This window comes from Quercus robur, chromosome 11 (assembly GCF_932294415.1).
Source record: "Quercus robur chromosome 11, dhQueRobu3.1, whole genome shotgun sequence".
Classification (NCBI taxonomy): domain Eukaryota; kingdom Viridiplantae; phylum Streptophyta; class Magnoliopsida; order Fagales; family Fagaceae; genus Quercus; species Quercus robur.
Window position 1 is genome coordinate 36,116,528 of NC_065544.1, and position 22,869 is coordinate 36,139,396.

A 22,869-nucleotide genomic window follows, 5' to 3' on the forward strand; every position below is an offset into this window, starting at 1 on the left:
GTATGGAATGTACATATTTTTATAGGTGAACAATTTCTCTGGTCCTTTTATGTTAAGGAAATAGACATGGTAAGGATGTTTCTTGCAAAGAGAGATAAGGGAAACTGGGGTAGAAGCTCGGGATGGGCCCACTCAAGGAGCAAATTTCTTCTTATCCTTCCTTTCTAATGGGAAGGCTTCAATCTTGACCGAGTCAACTCTGAAGGGTCATCTTTTTTTTTTTTTTTTTGGAGGAACGGGTCATCTTTGTTAGGCGTGCATTGGAATGATATTTAATTTCCTTAACCCAAATTTATGCGCAATTTACGGGTTGGTCTCTTGTAATGAAAATACACAAGCATCTAACGTGTTTTTAGGAGGATCTGCTTTATTCAAACCCTCCCAAAAATATATGAAAATGACTGTAGGTGTTTTTCCTAGGAAGGGGAAGAAAATTCAATTTTGTTAAAAGATTTTGAATGCATCTAACTGTTCATTATCGTATACTCTTTCGATACTCACAACGTTTTCATGTGACTTATAACTCAATTTTTCTTATTTTTTATATTTCCAAATGAGACTTAAAATGTTCAAATATTTTTTCTTTTACTATTGTAACTATCAAATTATCTGTCAAATACCTTATAATTCAATTAGCACTTTTTTATGTTTCAACAAAAATATCTAAAATTCAAATCTTATCTTCCTTAACTATTGAAGGATTATCAAAAACAAAAATACTCTAAACTTTCTAGAGCAACTTCACAATGAAGTTTTTTTTAAACATCCTAACCATTCATAATTAAATAGATATTTGAGATTTTAACACATAATCAAAATTTAAATAACCATTGAATGGTATTACTTTAGTTTCCATTTACAATATTGATGTGACGAAATCTAAAATCATTCATATAAGATATAACCATGAATTATTAGAATTAAACTGTATGCTAGAGTTAATTTAAAATTTTGAGAAGATCCTAATCCGCTTTACACATGTTTTGTATATAGAAACCCATCATGCATTTTATATTACTCTTAATAAAATTAAGAGTTTTCAAAATACCTAGTAGAAGTTTTAGATTATATTAAGAGTAATGCTACAGTCACAAACTATTTTACAACATTTTTACAAACGGTTGATTTGGCCAGTTTCTTATTAGTTTTCATATAGGTCCACTATTAACATCACTTTTTCATTTACTAATAACCACATCAGCAGTTTGTAAAAAAATTTGTAAAAGGTTCATATTGCTAGCATTACTCTTATGTTAAATTTGTTAATCATGAACTGGACTAGATAGAAGGTTAACCTGGTGTCTTATTCAGCAAGTCGTCCACAACCACAAGTCACCTAAAATATTGGGCAGGTTTTCTGTGACAGATGCCAAGTTTTTTATCATTTGGTTTTAGATTATGACTTTGGTAATTGACTTTGTTGCAAATATTAATCTAGACACGCCATTATGCCAAATGCCAATTAAAGATCCTATCCAAAAAGAAAAGGAAAAAAATGCCAATTAAAGACGACTAGTTATCAGACCTCGTCAAAACAAATAAGATGGTGAAAAAGAAGGAAACTTATGAAACCCCACTACTGTACCACCATTTCATTTATTCATTATTATAGTTTGAAGTTTGAACCATCAGTTCAACCGACCTTCAATTCAAAACTAAAATTGTACGTGTATGTCCAAACAAAAAATGGGGACAAAATTGGCCTCTACCATTTTCAGGTAAAATAAATAGCACTCTACCATATTTTCCAAACTAATTAAGGAAATATCCCTCTTTTAAAACTTGACTTTCTCAAAATCGAGTTAAAAAAAAAAAAAAAAATTCTGAAATCCTATAGTGGCATTTTAAGGAGCCTATAGTGACATTTTAATGACACAGTGACATTTTGTAACTCGATTTCTATGAAGTCGAGTTACATGCAATTTTTTTACCTATAACTCGATTTCATGGAGCTTGAGTTAAAAAAACGCTACTATAGGTCCTTAAAAACGTCACTATAAAACTTAACTCAATTTTGAGAAAGTCGATTTTCAAAAGAGGGGCATTTCTTTTATTAGTTTGGAAAAGAGGATAAAATACTATTTATTTTGCCCGAAAAGGACCGAAGCCAATTTTGTCCCAAAAAATAGTTTGTTGAAATTGTTATTTTTACTTCAATTAGTTTCTTCTTAAAAGAAAAGAAAACGGTTGTAGATTGACATATATATGATGAAAGGTTTGCAAGAAAACTAGAAAAGTAATATACGAAATTAAGATCCTATTAAATTGTTATGATTGTTATTGGGTTACTACAATACTATCCATTCAATTTGAAATACGAATAGAACTTTATCACGTTATCAATATTTATTTCTAAATAAATTGTTATTGTAACTAGTGGAGAGATTAAATTTTCGAATCTTCGTTCTACTCATAAGAGAGGCCAAACAATATCATTAAGATATAAGTTTTTAGCATTCTATCAATAATTTTAAATAAATATCAAAATAATATAATTAACGTCTATTTAAATGCTGGTGATGGATCAAGAATAAGTTTCCTCCTGGAGACTTAAACCCTGATCCTTGCACCCCACACCCCACAAACACTTATACTCGTAAAGTGACCATTACAGTAGTTTGTCTAGCCTCTTTTATAAAGAGAACCAATGTGTAAATCTCATCTCATCACTTATTGCAACAACTGAATTATAATATATATAAATATATATATATATATATATATATATTAAAACCAATCAACTACTCCTAATTTCAAAACAGATAGATACAAAGTTAGGAACTCCACATAAGAAATTATCCTAAACGTCTTCTAGAGACCACTGCATTTCTAATTATCCTCCTTATTCAAAATAGCCTAAACTATTATTGAGAAAGGAAATAAAAAATTAAAAAAATCTCTTCAAGACACATGGGTTGCGGTTTGCTACCGCAAAGTATAGGCCACCACAAATGTCCCACATCTAATTAAAACAAAAACAAAAATCCAAATTATATTAATTTGAAAAAAAATAATAATCAACTTCGTACTTCACTACTTCAAATTTCAAGACAGATATATACAAATTTAGGAACTTCACCAATAAATTATCGTAAATATCTTCTAGAGACCACTGTATTTCTAATTATCCAAATTAGCCTAATCTATTGAGAAAGGAAATTAAAATAAATATATATATATATATATTTAAATAAATAAATAAAATCACCTCAAGATACATGCGGTTGCGGTTCGCAACTGCAAAGTATAGCCTTCGGTTGGAAGTCAATGCTTTATCGGATAAATTGGTCAAAGTCAATGTTTTCTTTTTTCCTTTTTTCTTTATTTTTTGGGTGAAAGTTGCAGCTTAGATAGAAATTATGAAGATATAGTACGGGGAAAAAGAAAAAAAAAAAGGTCAGCCTTATGAAAATGTAACCAGAGGAAATAAAATTGAGGAAGTACCTATGTTCTAAATCACGACTAAATGCACATTTAGCAAGGGCATGCCCTTGCCAATTTGTAATTAATATGAGAATAACATTGCAAGTTGCTTAAAAATTTTACACCCTAAAGTTAAGTGTAATGTTTTAATTTTTTGGGCATCTAGGCCTGCTAACTTAGCAGCCCATACATTAGGCTAATGGTCTCTTAAGTGTAATGTTTCTGGCTCTTTTGATTTGAATAATTGTTCCTCTTGCTTTGAGTTTGTTATCAAGAGTGGCCGCGGTTTTTTTGTATAACTTTTTTTTCTTTAGTTAATAAAGTTATATATATATATATATATATATAGTTAGTTAGTTAGAATTCTGAATTTTTAGACCCATATGTGATCCCAACCTACCCCACTTGCTCCACACGTACATCTCACTCCTATACTCTCTTTGGCTGGCTATAGCCCTCTCTTTCTCTTCTTTTCTTTTTCATTTTACACACACACAAACACACTTATATATCTCTCCCCCTTGGCCTTTTTTGTCACATAACATAATTTCTGAAAAATTTTAATAAAAAAGCATCCTACCAAACTTATTTATTTATACAAATTATCGTGCAAACCTACATTGGGATAATTATCCTGCCACTAATAAAATATAAGGCAAATTAATAGGTTGGACAGTCAGAAACAAACTAAAAGAACTTCCATGACCCTATATAATTATTTGAGTGCATGAATCACCTTACAAGTTGCTACGAAGATCTACATACCTTCCTATATAAACCATAGAGAACCACCATATTTCTTATTCAAAACCAACTAAAAGAAAGAAAGGAAGGACTATATAGTCATGGTTCACCACAAGTTTCTTCTCCTCTCTTTTGTTATAACTCTGGCAGCCGTTCAAGGAATCCATGCAGTTGATTACGATGTTACCGACACCGCCGCAAACACTACGGGTGGGTCACGCTTCAATAACGAAATAGGGTCTACATACAGCAAGCAAACACTGAAAAACGCTACAAATTTCACATGGAAAATCTTTAAGAAAAACAAGTTTTGTTGGGTTTAGACTTTAGACCCCAGTTAGATTCTATTATTAACCACTTTTTAAAGGCAAGCCGATTATTAGATTTATTATGAAAATTAAGCTTTAGGTTAATCAGATAAACATCAATATCATGCAAGTACAGGAAAGTAAAAAACACACGATATGATAACTTAAGAAACCAATTAAACAAAATAATTCTGCATGAAAACTTGGGGATCTGAATAACCCTATACTTCATAAAAAATTTACCAAACTTAATTAGCTCTAAGATCCATGAACCTTCTGCAACATGAACCTTCAATCTACGACTTCATTATCCTTTTGAATATTTAGATCCGCACTTTTGATTACTGGAGTGCAGCAACTTTAAATCCACTGATTCAGACTAATCACAAAATCCAAATACTTATACCTCATAGCTAAAGCGTCAAGAGTTCAAGACTAGATCATGTACTTAAAAGTACTCAAGGATGGGTCACGGTGACTGGACCATCACATTTATTAGTACTTTAAAATTCATTTCACAAAAAAAATGTACTTGGGAAATTTCTTGGATTCTGGCTTTTTGCCATAGTATATGGATCACAGTATATTCTTAATTACCCACAGTTGTAATTTTCCCATGATTTTTGAAAATAAAAAATAAAAATAAAAATAAAAATAAATTTCTGGGCCACATAACCATTGAGACTTGAGAGCACTGCAGTTACATGTGTGGTGTACAAGTTGGAATACTAGTTTTGCCTTCCATAGATAAATGAAAAGGTGTAAGTCTGTTTATCAGATTTTGTTCTATTCCCAGACAAAAGTTGAATGTAAAGCATGTTTGAGACCATGACCTAGTCAAGATTTTCATGGTGATGGATGAGCGAAAATTTACCAATTGAGAACCTGTAAGGATTAAACAATCTACTTCCTACCTTTCAGACCAACTAGTGGGATTTACCTAATAGCCCGTTTGGTTCCACTTTTTCAGCCCAAAACGGGCGTTTTCAAAAAAGCTAAGCCCGATTCTGCGTTTGGTAAGTTCAAAACGCAACTTTTTTTTATAAAAGTTGTGTTTTGAACTTTTAGAAAAGCTGAAGACAAAACGCGCATAGAAAATGGACCATCAGCGGTCCATAAATCAAAACGCGCTATGCGCGTTTTGTTATATTACCGTTGCAATCATTGAAAGACCGAAATACCCACACGTTTGACGCCCCTCATCTCTGATCTCTGCTCTCCCTTTGCATTTGACGCCTCCATCTCTTCTCTCTGCCTTGCTCTGCCTTCGTAAGTCTCTCTACTCTCTGTCTTTTTTCTTTTTCTTCCTTTTCTTCTTCCGCTTCGTCTTCCTCTTCTTCTTCTTTCTTTCTTTCTTTCTGGTTCTTCCTCTCCGTAAGTCTTTCTGTAGTTTTGGATTGTGGTTTGTTTTATGGGTAATGATTTTTCTGTGTGTTCTTTGGGTTGATTTGTCATGGGTATGGGTTGTTTTGATTTGGACCGAACCGGGGTTGATTCTCATGGGTCTGATTTGGGTTTTTTTGGTTTTGATTTCTCTGTTCTTTGGTTGATTTCTCATGGATCGGGTTTGATTTCTCTGTTCTTTGGTTGATTTCTCACTTTTGGTGTGTGGGTTTTGATTTCTCAGGTACCAAAAACACTGATCTGCTACCAAAAACCATGTATCAACACTGATCTGATTTTTTTTTTTTTTTTACCGAGTGTGGGAAAAAAAATTTCGGATCTTGCTATGAATGGGTATTGTTCCTTTACTTGTTTTGTTATTTGTTTTTGCTGATTGGAATATATAATGAAGTGTTAGTTTGATGAATATATAATGGGTATTGTTTTCGGATCTTGCTGATTGGAATATATACATGTTCTCATGAAGTGTTTTTGTTTATTTGTTTTGTTATAACAAAATTTCGGATCTTGCTATGAATGTGTATTTACTTGGAGATATTGTTATGCTTCACAGACTGGTTGCAACATTTTGTACTCTTCGAAGAACTTATATATTTCAGTTGTGTTAGCTTGTGTTTTGGTTTGTAACATTTAATGTCTAGATAAAGAAATTTGGGCAGATCTATGTGTCAGGGTTTTTTTTTTTTCTCTATGTTATGGTTTTTGCTTGTTTGTTAGGTTTAGATTCTTTATCTTTAATCACTGTTTAAAGCTGTAGTTGAAGCTTTCAACGTAGTAGTGTAGTCATTTGCACTAATGGAAATTGATTGCTTATGTTTAATTTTGGATCCTTTGAATTAGCACTAATTGGTGTTTTGGTTGTTGTTATCTCTGATGGGTTGTGCATTTTTAAATATGCTCTAAGTAAGGTTGCTGGTTATTGATATTTTTTCATTACGTTTTTGCTAAATTAAAATGCATTTTGTTTCACAGTTTGGTGATGGTTGAGCTTGTTTGGTTTTGCCACTGCTATCATTGTGATATTTTAGATTGTGTTGAAACCTTTGATACCATGCTACTTGAAATACCATTGGCAACATTTCTCTTCCAAGTTGCTGAAAAACTTTGCATATGATTAGTACGGAAAAATACAATACAACTGAACAAGAGAAATGTGTTATGTTGGGATTTGAATTGACAAATTCATCTGAATGCGCGAGACTGTGTCTGGAAAGATTTGTAGGTCTCTTCTTTGTCTTCTACCCTTGTCCATTTACATGTTCACGCTTCCCATAAGAATTAAGATGACTACAAACGACTCATCTACTTTCCATAAGAGCTTTTTCGAGGATCTAATGGACAATTCAGATTTCACTATGCACTTAGCTTTGACAGAGCTGTTTGAAGTCATCCCTAGCTGTTGGAAACTTGGAAGGGTCATTGATCAGTTTTGCATGAATGATTGTTCATTTAAATTCTGAACACATCCATTGCTACCTGCTTTCTCAGGACTGGATCCATATAATGATAATCTTTAATGGTGGATCCATAGAATCCAATTCAGAACTGGAAATGCTTACAGCAGCTTTAAAACTTATCTCCAATGACCTACTAAAACAATTGATCTTTTCAATTTTATCTGCCTATAAATTCTGATTTGTTGTGAGCTTGTTTTTCTTAATTGGTTCTTTTTGGGGTTTGGCAGTTTAGAGCAGATTATGGCAACCAATGGAGTGGGGCATACTATGGAGGGCAGCTTTATGATGGTTATGGATATGCTTTGCCACCACCTCATGACCCAAGCATGTATGCTGCACCATTTGCTGCATATGGAGCTTACCCCATTTATGGAAACCAACAACAAGTGAGCTGAAGGAACTGCACGAGTAGTTCTAGAAATTAGACAATATCACGCTTAACTGGGCGAAATTTCTTCATTTCTCTGTAAGTTGAGTGGTTCTGTAGAATTCTTAAGAAAATCCCTCCAAATGTGGAGTGGAACTGAATTTTGACAGACTGAACTAATTTTGTAGGGATTTGACTAATGATTTATTTACAAATCACTGGACTGAATTCCATTTGGGGGGATAATAATTAGTAGTTGTCTTTTTTTTTTTTTTTTTTTAATATAATATCCTGTAGTACAATTTAAATTTGGGTTATTGGTATGTATTTTATCATCTTTTTTACATTTTTGTGTTGTACAATTTAAACTTAGATTATTGAAATGTATTTTATATGTTTTTACATTTTTATGTAGTACAATTTAAACTTAGATTGTTGGTGCATATTTTATCATCTTTTTACAGTTTTATTTTGTGCTTCATGTCGATGGAAATTATTTAGATTTAATTAATATTATTATTATTATTGTTTAGTAAGTATATGAATTATTATTATTATTGTTTAGTAAGTATATGAAATAGATGATTTAATAAGTATGAAATAAACTCACATCCACCAAAAAAAAAGTTTGAAATAAATTCCCTTATATATACATTGTCCTTTTTGGTCATTTATCTCTCAAAAAGCCACTTTTAACAGTTTTTACCAAACACTCAGCTTTTTCATTATGCACTTTTTAACAGCTTTTACCAAACACTCAGCTTTTTGAAACTCCACTTTTTCATTATGCACTTTTACAAAACTCCACTTTTTCATTATGCACTTTTTCAAAAAGCTGAACCAAACTCACCCTAAAGCATGCACTCTAAAGGTTAAATCAATAAGGAAAGAGCAATAGTTATTTCACACACTGATGAGCATACTGTACATACATGCTTTCTTTTAACTGAAACTAGTCACTAATCTGTGCGATACACGATATAGTTTAATAAAAGTTATATTTCACTTTGCTTAAAGGTACAATCACTTGAAAATGAAAAATAATTATAATTTCAATACAAAATAAAGGTTGAAAATAAACATAAAAAAGATTGATCAAATATGCAACATTCATCTCAAAATGTCATTTGAGAATATACTCTAACCATTTTGAAGAAAAAATTTCTTTGTCCAAATCATCAAAGTGGAATTTGGTTACTAAGATCCAATACTTAACTTGCCGGAAAGATATCACATTAGTCTTGATCTTCATTCTCTTTGGCATTTCAATTATAACATTGTCAATTTTTGCTTTACTCAATTGTCATCTTAGAATAAATCTATAGATATCTCAGCTGATAGGCATCCCACATTTATTACCATTGACATCCTTTCTTCCATGAAAATTAAGGTCTCTATATATCCTTCCTTTATAATATAATTGCTCCCATTGCTTAGTCGGTTTGTAGAATCCTAATTATTTTTTTCTCCCAAAGCCTTGCCATTCCAATCTATTACAGCAACTGAAGCTTCATCTCCTTAAGGCATTGACCTAAACCTCTCAACAAACTTATTAAGCAAAATCATTGGTTAAATCAATACCACAAACCAATATATCTCAAATATGAGAATGTATCATCTTAATACAAAAATTAATGTAATTGGTAAATATTATTATTTTCAAATTAATGTAAATAACAAATAAAATTATTATTTACAAATTAATACGAAAATTAATGTAATTGGTAAATATTAATAATTAATAAAGATAAAATTATTATTTTTGTGATTAGTGACACCCATTTATAATAGTTATATAGTAAAATTTATAAAAGTCCAGTTAATGTATGTCCTTAGGGTACATATTAATAATCATTTTTAGAAAACTTTTTCATTAAAAAATTTCTAAAATGATTTACTAACATATGTCCTGAAAGCATACTTTAGTAAAACCCAATTTGTAATATTTCTACCAATATTTTTGATACACATATCTCGTCTCAAGTACCAAAGTACCTGGCATTTGACAACAATTTTTTTTTTTTCATTTTTTATAAGTAACTATTTCACCTCCACTCATTCTCTGTTGCTTTTAGGTTTTATTTTTATTTTCTTAATCTTCATATTATCTCCTACACATGTTCTCTTCCACTATGTACCTACATTTCAAATTTTAAGAAATAAATGTCTTGGCAGTTGGCTCTTTCTACCTTTCGTCAATCATAACTTGATAACCCAAAACAAAACTCAAAAACCAATAGAGAGAAGCGGTAACCAACAGAGAAAGATCTAATAGAAAACAAGAAGACCCAGAGTAGAGGAACACGCAAAGACCACGATGAAAAAATTGTATTGCAAAGCTCACAAGAAACAAAGGAGAAGAAGAGAAGAGACCAAAATACAAAAGAGAATCATCAAATCGACAAATTTGGGATAATTCTAAGGAAGTATTTGTGGCTTCTGAAGTTGTCAAAGAGTTACGGAGTTACCGAAGGGCATAAGAGGCGTTGGGCAGAAAAAAAAAAAAGTCAGGTTTTTCAAAGCTTTTGTGTGGTAATTACTTAAAAAATTAAAAAAAAATTAAAATGATGTAGAAATTTGTGGAGACTCCAAAACTTGCGTGGTACATAAAGAGGTCAACAAAAAGTTAAAAGTTTTGATTATATAGGCTCCGTTTGATATACTTACTCAAACACATATTTTCAGTTTTTAAACAACAGTTACGTATTTTCACATACTTCTTCACCCACACATATTTCTACATAAGTTTTCAAATACATATTTTCAGTTTTTAAGTGTATATAGGCTCCGTTTGGTATACTTACTCAAACACATATTTTCAGTTTTTAAACAATAGTTACGTATTTTCACATACTTTTTCACCCACACGTATTTCTACATAAGTTTTCAAATACATATTTTCAATTTTTAAGTATATGTACCAAACACCCATATAGTATTTATAGATTATGACTTCTAGTCATGATTTAATTAAAAACAAAATGTGTGTACATTATGTGTAAGAGTTATTGCCATTCTTGATAACTTTAGAGGAAAGAAACTGAGAAAAAGATTAAATAAATTAGTCCCGATTAATGCAAGGACAATTCCTCTCTCACCCCATCTCTCCTATTGTTACTAAAATTTGTATTTACTTATATTTTGATATTTTCTACCATACCAAACACTAAAATTTGTGAATTTCAAATTTTACCAAAACAAACAGAAATGGAAGTGTTTAGAGCTTGATGTAAGGAAAAATGGGAAAACTTTAGTCGTACTTACAAAATGTCAAAGATACCATTCAAATACTTAGTGGCAGCTCAAGTCGCCTAGCCTAAGACCGCATTGAAAAAAAAGTTCTACCCCATTATTATAAATATGCACTATCCCATTATAAAAATGCCCAAAAATTTACATTAATACTATGAATACTACAAATTTCACTATATAAAATTTACAAACTGATGTATCACCAATTACACACACACACACACAAAACTAATTTAGACATTTACTTATTAGGTGGTTGAAACCCACCAAGTACATTCATTACCGCATCAGTTTGTATGCTAAAATATTAAACAAAAACTAGTTGGGAAAAAATGTTTTGAGGCTTAATTCTTGTAAATCAATATCCAACATGATAAATTGTCAATATAAACCACTTAATCTCCCACATAACCACACATCAAACAATCTCTATCTCTTTCTTAACATCAAAATCAAAATTAAAAATAAAATTACAACTTTACTTTACATTACAAGTCCTTATCCAAGATAAAGCTTAACTTCATTTCTACAAGAAAGTTTCATTTATTTTTGTTAAATTGTATATATGAACCATGATACTAGATTCTTTACATGAAATTAACTTTAGTTTGTTATTATTAGAAAAAAAAAACAAAAAACAAAACAAAAAAAAAAACAAAAAAAAAAACAAAAAACAAAAAAAAAAAACAAAACAAAAAAAAAACAAAACAAAAAAAAAAAACAAAACAAAAAAAAAAAACAAACAAACAAACAAACTTTAGTTTGTTTAGTATTAATTCATCAAATTAACCTTAGTTTGGTTGGTTTTAATAAATTTATTTGATTTATACTTAAATTTATATAAGATACCCGACTTAATTTACCATCTTAAGCTCCAAAATTTGTTGAGCCAGCTTTGCAAATGCTCTTCCCTTTGAGCGTAGTGATACACATTTTATATTTTATATATGGACATCAATAGACCTATATATATATATATATATATATTTTCAAGTACCACATCAAAGATAAGAAAAAATTAAATATTGACTTTTTGTTTCATTTTGTTCAATGTTTCAAGACTTTTCTAGTTAAAAAATAAATATTCTTTGTATCATTTGGTTCAATATTTCAAAACTTTTCTAATTAAAAAATCAATATTCTTTGTACCCTTTGGTTCAATATTTCAAGACTTTTCATCCTTCACACGTATACACAAAACTCTTTACATTTTAATTCACAATTTTCACCTCTTGCACTTCTACCCCTTTATATATATCCACTCATAACCCTTTATATCATCCCATATCAAATACACACAAACCAAAAATAATGTCATTTACCTTCAATCTTTCAACGACATCTACATAACTCTAACATTATTATCTTATTTAATCCTAACTTGTATGAGTTGACTACAACCAAGGAAGGGGGCATACATTTTATATTAAGTGATAATGGCAATTAAGATTTTGATATTAAGGTCATACTTTTGGATTTGTAAGTTTTATAAATGGTGTAATTGATTGTGAGTATTTGGAATGCATATTTTGTTTTAGAATTAAGAAAAAAGAGAAAGACACATTTTATATCAACTTTTATTCTATCATGTTCCTCAAAAGTTGTTTTTTTTTTTTTTAATTATTTCTCATTACTTCAATTGAATAATTATAATGGATATATGTATGCAATTTATAATTGTTGTTTTTTATAATGAACTCATTACTAATAAAATTCTATAACAATTATACTATAATATATATATATATATATACACAACATTTTTCAAAATTATCTTCTATAAAACATTTTAACATTATTTATGCATAGCACGAATAAAGTATTAGTTAATAATAAAAATTTAAAAAAAAAAAAAAAAAAAAAAAAAAAGAAGAAGTAGATATTACACTTAAAATTATGAATGTGGGAATGTGTGCATGGAATGTACATATTTTTTTTATAGGTGAGGACAATTTCTCTGGTCCTTTTATGTTAAGGAAATAGACATGATAAGGATGTTTCTTGAAAAGAGAGATAAGGGAAACTGGGGTAGAAGCTCGGGTTGGGCCCACTCAAGGAGCAAATTTCTTCTTATCCTTCCTTTCTAATGGGAAGGCTTCAATCTTGACTGAGTCAACTAAGGGTCATCCTTTTTTTCTTTTCTTTTTTTTTTTCTTTTTTGAGGAACGGGTCATCTTTGTTATGCGTGCATAGGAATGATATTTAATTCCCTTAACCCAAATTTATGCGCATAAACGGGTTGGTCTCTTGTAATGAAAATACACAAGCATCTAACGTGTTTTTAGGAGGATCTGCTTTATTCAAATCCTCCCAAAAATATATGTAAATGACTGTAGGTGTTTTTCCTAGGAAGGGGAAGAAAATTCAATTTTGTTAAAAGATTTTGAAGGCATCTAACTGTTCATTAACGCATACTCCTTCTCACTTTATATAGATTTAGATACTCACAACTTTTTCATGCGACTTATAACTCAATTGACCTTTCTTATTTTTTATATTTCCAAATGAGATATAAAATGTTTAAATCTTTTTTTCTTTACTATTGTAACTATCAAATACTTTATAATTCAATTAGCACTTTTTGATGTTTCAACAAAAATATCTAAAATTCAAATCTTATCTTCCCTAACTATCGAAGGATTACCAAAAACAAAATTACTCTCAACTTTCTAGAGCAACTTCACAATGAAGCTTTTTTTAAACATCCTAACCATTCATAATTAAATAGATATTTGGGATTTTAATACATAATCAAAATTTAAATAACCATTGAATGGTATTACTTTAGTTTCCATTTAAAATATTGATGTGACGAAATCTAAAATCATTCATATAACCATGAATTAATTATTAGAATTAAACTGTATGCTAGAGTTAATTAAAAATTTTGAGAAGATCCTAATCCGCTTTACACATGTTTTGTATATAGAAACCCATCATGCATTTTATATTAAGAGTTTTCAAAATACTTAGTAGAAGTTTTAGATTATATTAAGAGTAATGCTACAGTCACAAATTATTTTACAACATTTTTACAAACGGTTGATTTTGCCAATTTCTTATTGGTTTTCATATAGACCCACTATTAACATCACTTTTTCATTTACCAATAACCACATCAACAGTTTGTAAAAAAAATTTGTAAAAAAGTTCGTATTTCTTGCATTACTCTTATATTAAATTTGTTAATCATCATCTGGACTAGAAGTCTAGAACGTTCTAACCTGGTGTCTTATTCAGCAAGTCGTCCACAACCACAAGTCACCTAAAATATTGGGCAGGTTTTCTGTGACAGATACCAAGTTTTTTATCATTTGGTTTTAGATTATGACTTTGGTAATTGACTTTGTTGCAAATATTAATCTAGACATGCCATTATGCCAAATGCCACTTAAAGATCCTATCCAAAAAGAAAAGGAAAAAAATGCCAATTAAAGACGACTAGTTATCAGTCCTCGTCAAAACAAATAAGATGGTGAAAAAGAAGGAAACTTATGAAACCCACTACTGTACCACCATTTCATTTATTCATTATTATAGTTTGAAGTTTGAACCACCAGTTCAACCGACCTTCAATTCAAAACTAAAATTGTACGCGTATGTCCAAACAAAAAATGGTTTGTTGAAATTGTCATTTTTACTCCGATTAGTTTCTTCTTAAAAGAAAAGAAAACGGTTCTAGAATGAAATATATATGATGAAAGGTTTGCGAGAAAACTAGAAAAGTGCTATACGAAATTAAGATCCTAAATTAAGATCCTCTTAAATTGTTATGATTGTTATTGGGTTTCTACAATACTATCCATTCAATTTGAAATACGAATAGAACTTTATCATGTTATCAATATTTATTTCTAAATAAATTGTTGTTGTAATTAGTGGAGAGATGAAATATTCGAATCTTCATTCAAATCATAAAAGAGGCCAAATAATATCATTAAGATATAAGTTTTTAGCATTCTATCAATAATTTTAAATAAATATCAAAATAATATAATTAACGTCTGTTTAAATGCTGGTGATGGATTAAGAATAAGTTTCCTCTTGGAGACTTGAACTCTAACCCTTGCCCTTCACACCAAACAAATACTTATACTTGTAAAGTAAGCATCACACTAAGGATGTGTAGTAGTTTGTCTAGCCTCTTTTATAAAGAGAACTAATGTGTAAATCTCATCTCATCACTTATTGCAACAATTGAATTATAATATATATATATATATATATATTAAAACCAATCAACTACTCCTAATTTCAAAACAGATAGATACAAAGTTTGGAACTCCACATAAGAAATTATCCTAAACGTCTTCTAGAGACCACTGCATTTCTAATTATCCTCCTTATTCAAAATAGCCTAAACTATTATTGAGAAAGGAAATAAAAAATTAAAAAATCTCTTCAAGACACATGGGTTGCGGTTTGCAACCGCAAAGTATAGGCTTCATGGACAGAAGTCAATGCTTTTTTGGCTAAATTGGTCAAAGTCAATGTTCTCTTTTTGCAGCTTGGATAGTACGAGTATCCGCGTTCTATCATGATTAAATGCCCTCGCTATTTTGCAATTAATGCGAGGCCCACGTTGCAAATTGCTAAAAAATCTCACTCCCTATATAAATGATAGAGCACCATTGCATTTCTTGTATAAAACCGAGTAAAAGAACTAGAGACAACCATGGCTAACCAAATGTTTTTCGTTTCTTTCCTAGTAACCCTTGTCTTAGCCATTCATGGCATCCATGCTGTTGAATATGAAGTCACCAACAACGCTGGGAACACTCCTGGTGGAGTTCGTTTCAACAATGAGATTGGATCTGACTACAGTAAGCAAACACTGATTTCTGCCACAGATTTTATATGGAGTCTCTTCAAACAAAGCACTGATGCGGACAGAAAGAACGTGCCGAAAGTGAGCTTGTTCATCGATGACATGGATGGAGTTGCATATGCTAGCAACAACGAGATTCATGTTAGTGCAAGGTACATCAATGGCTTCTCTGGCGACGTGAAAACCGAAATCACTGGAGTGTTATACCATGAAAGCACACACATATGGCAGTGGAATGGTAATGGACAAAACACTCCAGGAGGATTGATTGAAGGAATTGCTGATTATGTGAGGTTGAAGGCAGGGTTTGCGCCTAGCCATTGGGTGCAGCCTGGGCAAGGAAATAGCTGGGATCAAGGCTATGATGTTACGGCTCGATTTTTGGACTATTGCAATAGTCTTAGTGATGGGTTCGTGGCTGAATTGAATAAGAAATTGAAGGATGGTTATAGTGCTAATTTCTTTGTTGAACTGCTGGGGAAGACTGTTGATCAGCTCTGGAGTGACTACAAAGCCCAGTATGCAAAATAAGAGTGCTGATTAAGAGCTAATTTATATGAATAAAATGTTGTATCATACTATCATGCAATTACTTAATTCATGAGATAAATAAACGTGCTGAGATTATTATTTATTGGTTGTTTATCAGATTTCTTTTCTTTTTTTCTTTTATTTCTTTTATTCTCTTTCTACTTTCTTTTTAATGGTTGTTTTCAGCTTTCCCAGTTTGAAATTTGAAGACAATATAAAACCAAGCACATATGCAACCTTTTTTACAATTTAAAAAAGAAAGAAAAAAATCCTCATGCAACTTGGGGATCTTAGATTTGGGCGAATCTGTTTGTAACTTAAAATTTATAAGTCTAAACAATCTGTTGAGGTTTTCATAGTTTAATTAGGTATCCAAATCTTATAGCATATAGCATTACTAGAACTACAAACACAGAGTTTCGAACTTTAATTGTGTCTAATCTTCAATCAATGCGAGCAGCAAGAGTTTCTACCTTTAATGCTTCATTTTTCACATATTGATTCAAGAAACAAAAGCACGAACATAGACCCTACCGTTGGACCTTTTGATTTTTCCACAAATATCAGTGAAGACAGCACTCTCAAATGTTCATACATGCATTGTCTTTTTATCATTAAGTAAAGCAAGTCTTAAGGGTCTTTGGTAGTAATATTTAAGTATTGTTGTTCAAAATAATTTGAAAATTGTGGTTTAAAAAATATTATGAAAACACGTGTTTATAATACTCATAATATAAAAAATGTGTTTAGTACATCACATATGCGTTTGTTTTTTTTTTCTTTTTTTTAAGTGATAAAGTATTTACTTTTTCTTGACAATAACAGTACTTTGAAGTTTTTTAATTTTTTGCCCATAGCCACACATTCGGACGCTTCCTCTTCTTCCTATCTTCTTCTTCCTTTTTTTCCCACGTCTTCTACCCATCTCTTTCTTCATTTTCTTCCCATCTTCTTCTTCCTTTTCTTTCCACCCATTCCCAAAGGCCTATTTTGCAAGTCATAAAATAACAACCAAATCATTCAACCAAAACTAGTACCCACATGAGAATGAGAGAGAGCCCCATGGGTTTAAGGTTTTTTTTTTTTCCTGGGTTGGCAATTTTTTCTTTATTCTTTTTCTGTTGCTACAATGATCCTGACAGTTTTTGAGTTTTTGTTCCTCTGTGAGAGTCAGAGAATGACAAATTGGAGAGAGAGAGATTCAATTAATATTTGTCAAATCAGTGGATCTCACAATTTTTAACTTATTTATAAAAATATCATTGAACAACATTGTTTGAATCTTGAAAATTGGTATGAAGAGTTTTTAAAAATCAGTGTTTAAAAACCATATTTTGAATAACATAACTCAAATATTCTTAAAAAAAAATTGTTTACGAAACATTTTTTTTTTAACAACAGTTTTCAGTATTTAAATACTAAAAATTATTATTTAAAAATGTAGTACGCCTTAAGTTATCTGGCCACCATAGATGTCCCACATCTAATTAAAACAATAACAAAAATCCAAATTATATTAATTTGAAAAAAAAAATAATCAACTACGTACTTCACTACTTCAAATTTCAAGAAAGATAGATACAAATTTAGGAACTTCACCAATAAATTATCCTAAATATCTTCTAGAGACCACTGCATTTCTAATTATCCAAATTAGCCTAATCTATTGAGAAAGGAAATTAAAATATATATATTAAAAAAAAAAAAAAAAAAAAAAAAAACTCCTCAAGATATGCGGTTGCGGTTCGCAACTGCAAAGTATAGCCTTCGGTTGGAAGTCAATGCTTTATCGGATAAATTGGTCAAAGTCAATGTTTTCTTTTTTTTCCTTTTTTCTTTATTTTTTGGGTGAAAGTTGCAGCTTAGATAGAAATTATGGAGATATAGTACGAGTAAAAAAAAAAAAAAGGTCAGCCTTATGAAAATGTAACCAGAGGAAATAAAATTGAGGAAGTACCTATGTTCTAAATCATGACTAAATACACATTTAGCAAGGGCATGCCCTTGCTAATTTGTAATTAATACGGGAATAATGTTGCAAGTTGCTTAAAAATTTTACATCCTAAAGTTTAGTGTAATGTTTTAATTTTTTGGGCATCTAGGCCTGCTAACTTAGCAGCCCATACATTAGGCTAATGGTCTCTTAAGTGTAATGCTTCTGGCTCTTTTGATTTGAATAATTATTCCTCTTGCTTTGAGTTTATTATCAAGAGTGATCGCGGTTTTTTTGTATTACTTTTTTTTCTTTAGTTAATAAAGTTATATATATATATATATATATATATATAGTTAGTTAGTTAGAATTCTGAATTTTTAGACCCATATGTGATCCCAACCTACCCCACTTGCTCCACACGTACATCTCACTCCCATACTCTCTTTGGCTGGCCTTAGCCTTCTCTTTCTCTTCTTTTCTTTTTCATTTTACACACACACAAACACACTTATATATCTCTCCCCCTTGGCCTTTTTTGTCACATAACATAATTTCTGAAAAATTTTAATAAAAAAGCATCCGACCAAACTTATTTATTTATACAAATTATCGTGCAAATCTACATTGGGATAATTATCCTGCCACTAATAAAATATAAGGCAAATTAGTGCCCGTTTGTTTCAGCTTTTAGGGGCTAAAACGCGCGTTTGTCTAAAAGCTGGACGGAAATATGCGTTTGGTGAAGCAGAAACGTAACTTTTATATAAAAGTTGCGTTTTGGACGAAGGCATAAACGCGCAAGATAGTTATGGACCTCTGGAGGTCCATAAACAAAAAGTCGAATGCGTGTTTGAATGGTATCCATTAGGCTCTATAGAAAAATACCAAATTACCCTTGATAAATGGCTTCAATTCTCACACGGTCCTCATTCCTCTCATCTCATCTCTCTGCTCTCCCCTCTTAATAACAAATTTCCAAATCCAAACACAAAAAAATCTATAACAAATTCCCAAATCAGCTAAGGAAAAAAAAAATCAATCCCTTGCATGGGTGTTACAGACGATGTGCTAAGAGAAAAGGGGAAAAACAAAAAAAGAAAAAAAGAAAAGAGGAAGAATGACTGAAGGAGAGCTCTATGAGTCTGTAGAATGTTCTGGAAAAAACAAAGATCAGAAAAGAGTAAAGGAAAAAAAGAGAGAAGGAAAAAAAAGAAAAGAGTAAGGGTATATTTTTAGTAAAGGGAGAAAGGAAGTGCTAAGAGAAAAGGAAGGATGAAAAAAAAAAAAAAAAAAAGGGAGGAAGAAGGAGAGCTGGAACGTTCTGAGTTTGGAGGAAGTAGTAGATTGCAAAAGATGAAAGAAGTATAAAAAGAAAAGTGGAAGGGTATGTGTGTGGAGGAGAAAAAACCAAGGGAAAAAAAGGAAATAAAAAAGAAAAAGAAAAAGAAATACGGTACGTGTGTGGAGGATAAAAAAAGAGGGAAAAAAAGGGAAAAAAAGAAAGAAAAAGAAATAGAATCATAATATTTTTACAATAAATTTTAAGTGGTATGTTATTATTAGTTAATATTGGTGTGAAAAAAATATTTTTTTTAGAAAGAGAAAAAAATAATTTTAATAGCACGTTCAAATTAAAATCAGTATCAATTTTTATCACAATATTTTCACAATAAATCTTAAGTGGTAGGTTATTATTAGCTAATATTGGTGAGAAAAAAATAATTTTTTTAGAAAGAGAAAAAAATAATTTTAATAGCACGTTAAAATTAAAATCAGTATCAATTTTTATCACAATATTTTCACAATACTCTTACAATAAATCTTAAGTGGTAGGTTATTATTAGCTAATATTGGTGAGAAAAAAATAATTTTTTTAGAAAGAGGAAAAAATAATTTTAATAGCACGTTAAAATTAAAATCTGTATCAATTTTTATCACAATATTTTCACAATACTTTCACAATAAATTTTTAAGTGATAGGTTATTATTAGCTAATATTGGTGAGAAAAAAATAATTTTTTTAGAAAGAGAAAAATTGATTTAAGTATGATGAAGTAATTGATTTAAGTATGAACCAAACTCACATCAAAAAAAATAAAATAAAATAAAATAAACTCCCTTATATATACATTGTCTTTTTTGGCAATTTATTCCTCAAACTACCACTTTTATAAGTGCTAGCTAAACACTCAGCTTTTTCAAAAAGCACTTTTTAACTGTTTTTACCAAACACTCAGTTTTTTGAAAATGCACTTTTTCATTATGCACTTTTTGAAAACTCCACTTTTTCATTATGCACTTTTACAAAAAGCTGAACCAAACTCACTCTTAATAGGTTGGACAGTTAGAAACAAACTACAGGAACTTCCATGACCATATATAATTATTTGAGTTCATGAATCACCTTACAAGTTGCTACGAAGATCTACATACCCTCCTATATAAACCATAGAGCACCACCATATTTCTTATTCAAAACCAACTAAAAGAAAGAAAGGACTATAGAGTCATGGTTCACCACAAGCTTCTTCTCCTCTCTTTCGTTATGACTCTAGCAGCCATTCAAGGAATCCATGCAGTTGATTACGATGTTACCGACACCGCCGCAAACACTACGGGTGGGTCACACTTCAATAACGAAATAGGGTCTACATACAGCAAGCAAACACTGAAAAACGCTACAAATTTCACGTGGAAAATCTTCCAGCAAAAAACTACTGCAGATAGAAAAAACGTAGCAAAAGTGAGCTTGTTCATTGAGGACATTGATGGAGTCGCAAATGCTGTCAACAACGAGATTTATGAAATGACGCATATATGGCAGTGGAATGGTAATGGACAAAGTCCTCCAGGAAGGATTGATTGAAGGAATTCCAGATTTTGTGAGGTTGAAGTCAGGGTATGTGCCTAGCCATTGGGTGCAGCCAGGTAAAGGTGATAGATGGGACCAAGGATATATACGATGTTTCAGCTTGGTTTTTGGACTATTTAAATGGTCTTAGAAATGGATTTGTGGCCGATTTGAACAAGAAATTGAGGACTGGTTACGTGCTAATTACTTTGTTGAACTGCTTGGGAAGATTGTTGATCAGCTTTGGAGTGACTACAAGGCCAGGTATGGTAATTAAGTAAGGGCCATCGTTAAGAGCTTACCGAATTAAAATGAATAAATTATAGTTGTATTCTTTGTACTCCGATGACTGCTTTTAATAACATTCTATAATAAACAAATTTACAAATACATATGCAAGATATAAATCTATATTTAGGCTAATCTGTTACCTTATATTAAGTAGTAAATATCTAGTGCCCAGCGTTTTTCGCTGAATCCTGCTGTGCGTTTCTGACTTTTTTTTTTTTTTTTTATTAGCCGCACTATTTGACCAATTCAACCGTGAACAGTGCATTTATGCACTGTTTACGGATCCACAAATTTCACTTTTCAGCAATTTTTTCATTAAAAATAGGTCCCACGACACTATTCACATATTTAAAAATTATTTTGATACAGTATTTTCAGTTTTAGCAAAAATAAGTTCAATCCAATCAGACCCCTAGACTCAAATAGAAAGGTGTAATTTAGGATTATGGTATTTACAGGTTAAGGCATCATTGCCGGAACTTTGCCCTGAGGCTAAAGCATGATGAATGGCTGACTGTACTGTCATCATATGTACGGATGTACCCGAAGTGCAAGTTTACTTAATGTGGGCGGTATTAGTTTCACACACCCACTTACACAAATAGTACACACAACGGCCATGTGACAAAAGAAAACATTAAAAAATTGATTCAAAAAGCTATTTTAATTCCAAGTATTCTTTGTATTATCCAAGATTAAGCCAATTACATAGCCAAATACTTTGATTTTAGATTCTAAGTTCACACTTTCTCTGAAGGGTTGGCTGTGTTCTTAATACGGAATGTGGAAGCGTCAAGAAACAGAACACGTTTACTTCTAGAAAACAATAAACAAAACATGTTTACTTTTGAAAATAACCTCGAATTCATGAGAGTTCTTTGAATCCACAATGGTCCTTGAATCCACAAGGAGAAAAGGTCTAGAATCCACTAAAAAATAGAAAGACAAAAATTTAAATTTTATTGATTGAATAAATATTCAAAAAAATGTTTATAGATTTAGAGACCTATTTAAGGACTCCATAAAACTTAACAAACAATAAAATATATCTTAAAATAACTCCTAATTAATACATAACCATAACACGAACCAAATTTAACCTAAAAAACATTAAAAACACCTAAAAATAAGAAAATAAATAACCTAAACCTTAAATAACGAATTTTACATTAAAAAACCAAAAATAAAATAATAGATTATGTCCTACATCAGATCCCTCCACTTAAAACAAACTCGTCCTTGAGTTCATCTTTGAAATTTGAAATTTTCCGCTCCAAATAAACAAATACTCTAAATGATTTTATTCCCTTGATCTTCTTTCCATACTTGCAACTCATCAATGGAATAAACAAATCAACTTGAATTTCTTTTTCCTAGGACTTTATGTAATTGTAGAGATTTACCAGATAAGAATTGACAATTAAATCAAATCTATCAACCCTAGTAAACTCAATTAACTTTGGTGTATTGCTTACCA

At 30.8% G+C, this 22,869-nt stretch overlaps 1 protein-coding gene, 1 long non-coding RNA gene and 1 pseudogene across 2 annotated transcripts; all 3 read left to right on the forward strand.

Annotated features, from left to right (window-relative positions):
* Window positions 1-5,666: 5,666 nt before the first annotated feature.
* LOC126706980 (uncharacterized) lies at window positions 5,667-6,699 on the forward strand. The gene is made up of 2 exons (XR_007648783.1): window positions 5,667-5,744; window positions 6,103-6,699. It is a non-coding gene; the product is annotated as an uncharacterized LOC126706980 (long non-coding RNA).
* An 8,891-nt stretch (window positions 6,700-15,590) lies between these two features.
* LOC126705472 (uncharacterized) lies at window positions 15,591-16,417 on the forward strand. The gene has a single exon (XM_050404500.1). The coding sequence runs from the start codon at window positions 15,631-15,633 to the stop codon at window positions 16,312-16,314; it is 684 nt and encodes a 227-aa protein (XP_050260457.1). The 5' UTR covers window positions 15,591-15,630; the 3' UTR covers window positions 16,315-16,417.
* Window positions 16,418-20,759: 4,342 nt separating this feature from the next.
* LOC126705474 (uncharacterized) lies at window positions 20,760-21,378 on the forward strand (annotated as a pseudogene).
* Window positions 21,379-22,869: the final 1,491 nt, after the last annotated feature.